The 2,451-nt window shown below is 32.3% G+C and overlaps 1 protein-coding gene across 1 annotated transcript in view; it reads right to left on the bottom strand.

Annotated features, from left to right (window-relative positions):
• LOC101853857 (putative amine oxidase [copper-containing]) overlaps positions 1–2,451 on the bottom strand; it is a gene marked incomplete in the record, with an annotated part of 44,208 nt that overhangs the window by 3,846 nt on the left and 37,911 nt on the right. The window contains 2 exon segments of the mRNA XM_005099944.3: positions 142–349; positions 1,382–1,536. Of these exon segments, the coding sequence (XP_005100001.2) occupies positions 142–349; positions 1,382–1,536 (363 nt within the window).

Genomic DNA, 2,451 nt, shown 5'->3' with positions numbered 1-2,451 from the left:
TCCCCCCTCAAATTCACATGAATATACCTTTCCTTTAAAAATCTAAATTCTCTTCACACCCAACCAGCCCCCAATAACAAAAATTTGCCCCCTCCCCCACACACACACACACACCCCCCCCCCCAACACACACACACGCACCTCATCGACAATGTTATCGTTGTCCTCGTAGAAGGTTGTGAAGTCTGTCACAGGGTTCTGGCTGTCCCACATGGCGTAGGGCGAACTGGACACACGCTCGTTATCCTTGTGCTTAGTGACCACTAGCTGATGCCTGGCCCAGGGAACTGTTCCCTCGTTGTCCTCATTCTCTGGCAGCATCTGCTTGGACATTCCGTGCATGGCGATTCTGTAACACGTGAAACAACAATTAATTATTATCACATTATTAGAATTATTATCACATTATAATAATAATAATAATATAATAATAATAATAATTATTATTATTATTATTGTTATTATTATTATTATTATTATTTTTATTAGTAGTAGTAGTAGTATTATTAGTAGTATTATCATTAATATTATTATTATTATTTTTACTATTGTGATACATACATCTTCGTCATTATTGATATTATCATTATTATTATCATTATTAATATCATTATTATTATTATTATTATTATTATTATTATTATTATTATTATTATTATATTTGTTACTGTTGAGATACGTACATCATCGTTCATTATTAATATTATCATTATTATTATTATCATTATTATATAGCTATTCTGCGGCAGTAGGTGCTTGGACATGCCGTGCAAGGCGATTCTGTAACAAATCAAACAGAAATAATAAAAATAATAATAATAATAATAATAATAATAATAATAATAATAATAATAATAATAGTTATTATTATTGTTATTATTATTATTATTTATATTGTTAATATTACTATTGTGATACGTACATCGCCGTCATCGTCGTTATCATTATCATTATCATCATCATCATCATCATCTTCACTATCATAATAATAATAATAATAATTATTATTATTATTATTATTATTATTATAATATTTTTAAAATTATTATTTTATCATATTTTTTAAAATCATTAATTATTATAATTAATAGTACTATTGCTTTCGCTATTGTTATTGCTATTGTTATTTTTATTGTTATTGTTATCATCAGTATCATAATTATTATTATCATTATTATTATTATTATTGTTATCAATGTTATTATCAATATCATTATTATTATTACTAATACTTTTACTCTTATCATTATTATCACTATTATCATTATCATTAGTATTATTATTATTATTATTATTATTATTATTATTATTATTATTATTATTATTTTTATCATTATTGTTATTATTATTCTTGTGATCCTGACCTGTTCCGTCCACTGACCTGTACGCTTTTATCGCGTTATATTTTGTCTTCTTGGCGTTGTTGTGGACCACGTGATATTTGGGCGTGTCAAAGTCGTACTTGTAGAGAGCCTCCTTCTCATTTTTTCTCAAGTTCCTAACGTATTTTGTCTGGTGGTACTTGCGTCCAGGTACCTGATGAAAAAATGCACAGACGTCTTTGTTTGTGATGTTGTTGTTGTTGTTGGTGGTGGTGGTGGTGGTGGTGATGATGATGGTAATACTGGTTATGGTGGTTGTTGTTTGTTTTGTGTTTTAGTAAGAGTTTTACGGCACTTGAAACAAAATACGGTCATATAAGTGCCGAATAGTACGGGTGTTACAAGATAGAGAGTAGCAAACACAAAATAGAAGGAGGGGTGATATGGACAATAGATGTTTGATAGGGAAAAAAGAGCAAACCACACCAAAGCCACCCCATCAACCACCCACAAACGTTTTTGTTTAATAGCTTCTCTACATTATATAGCCTGTTTAACTGCACATATACACGCTCTACAGCCTGTTTAATTGCACATATCCATTTTCCACTGTCTGTTTAACTGCATACATCCACGCTCTACAGCCTGTTTAACTGCACACATCCACGTTCTACCGCCTGTTTAACTGCACATATCTACTTTTCACTGCCTGTTTAATTGCACACATCCACGTTCTACCGCCTGTTTAACTGCACACATCCACGTTTTACAGCCTGTTTAACTGCACATATCCACGCTCTACAGCCTGTTTAACTGCACATATACACGTTCTGCAGTATGTTCAACTGCACACATCCACTTTCCACTGCCTGTTTAAAAGCACATATCCTCGTTCTACAGCTTGTTTAACTGCACATTTCTACGGTCTAACTGTTTAACTGCATAATAATATCTACGCTAAACAGCATGCTCTTTGCTCTTTACAACTATTTTTACCCCAGAAAAGAACTCCCGAGGGCACTCCAAAAAATTCTCAGCTACTTCCCGCGCGAAGCATGAGGTGCAGTTGCGGATTTTCAGGTTTTCATACACTAATGAAGTGATAAGATAGTTCGCTGGTCAATCCCAA

Source organism: Aplysia californica, unplaced genomic scaffold (genome assembly GCF_000002075.1).
Source record: "Aplysia californica isolate F4 #8 unplaced genomic scaffold, AplCal3.0 scaffold00230, whole genome shotgun sequence".
Taxonomy (NCBI): Eukaryota; Metazoa; Mollusca; class Gastropoda; order Aplysiida; family Aplysiidae; genus Aplysia; species Aplysia californica.
This window is presented reverse-complemented; position numbering and strand designations above follow the sequence as displayed.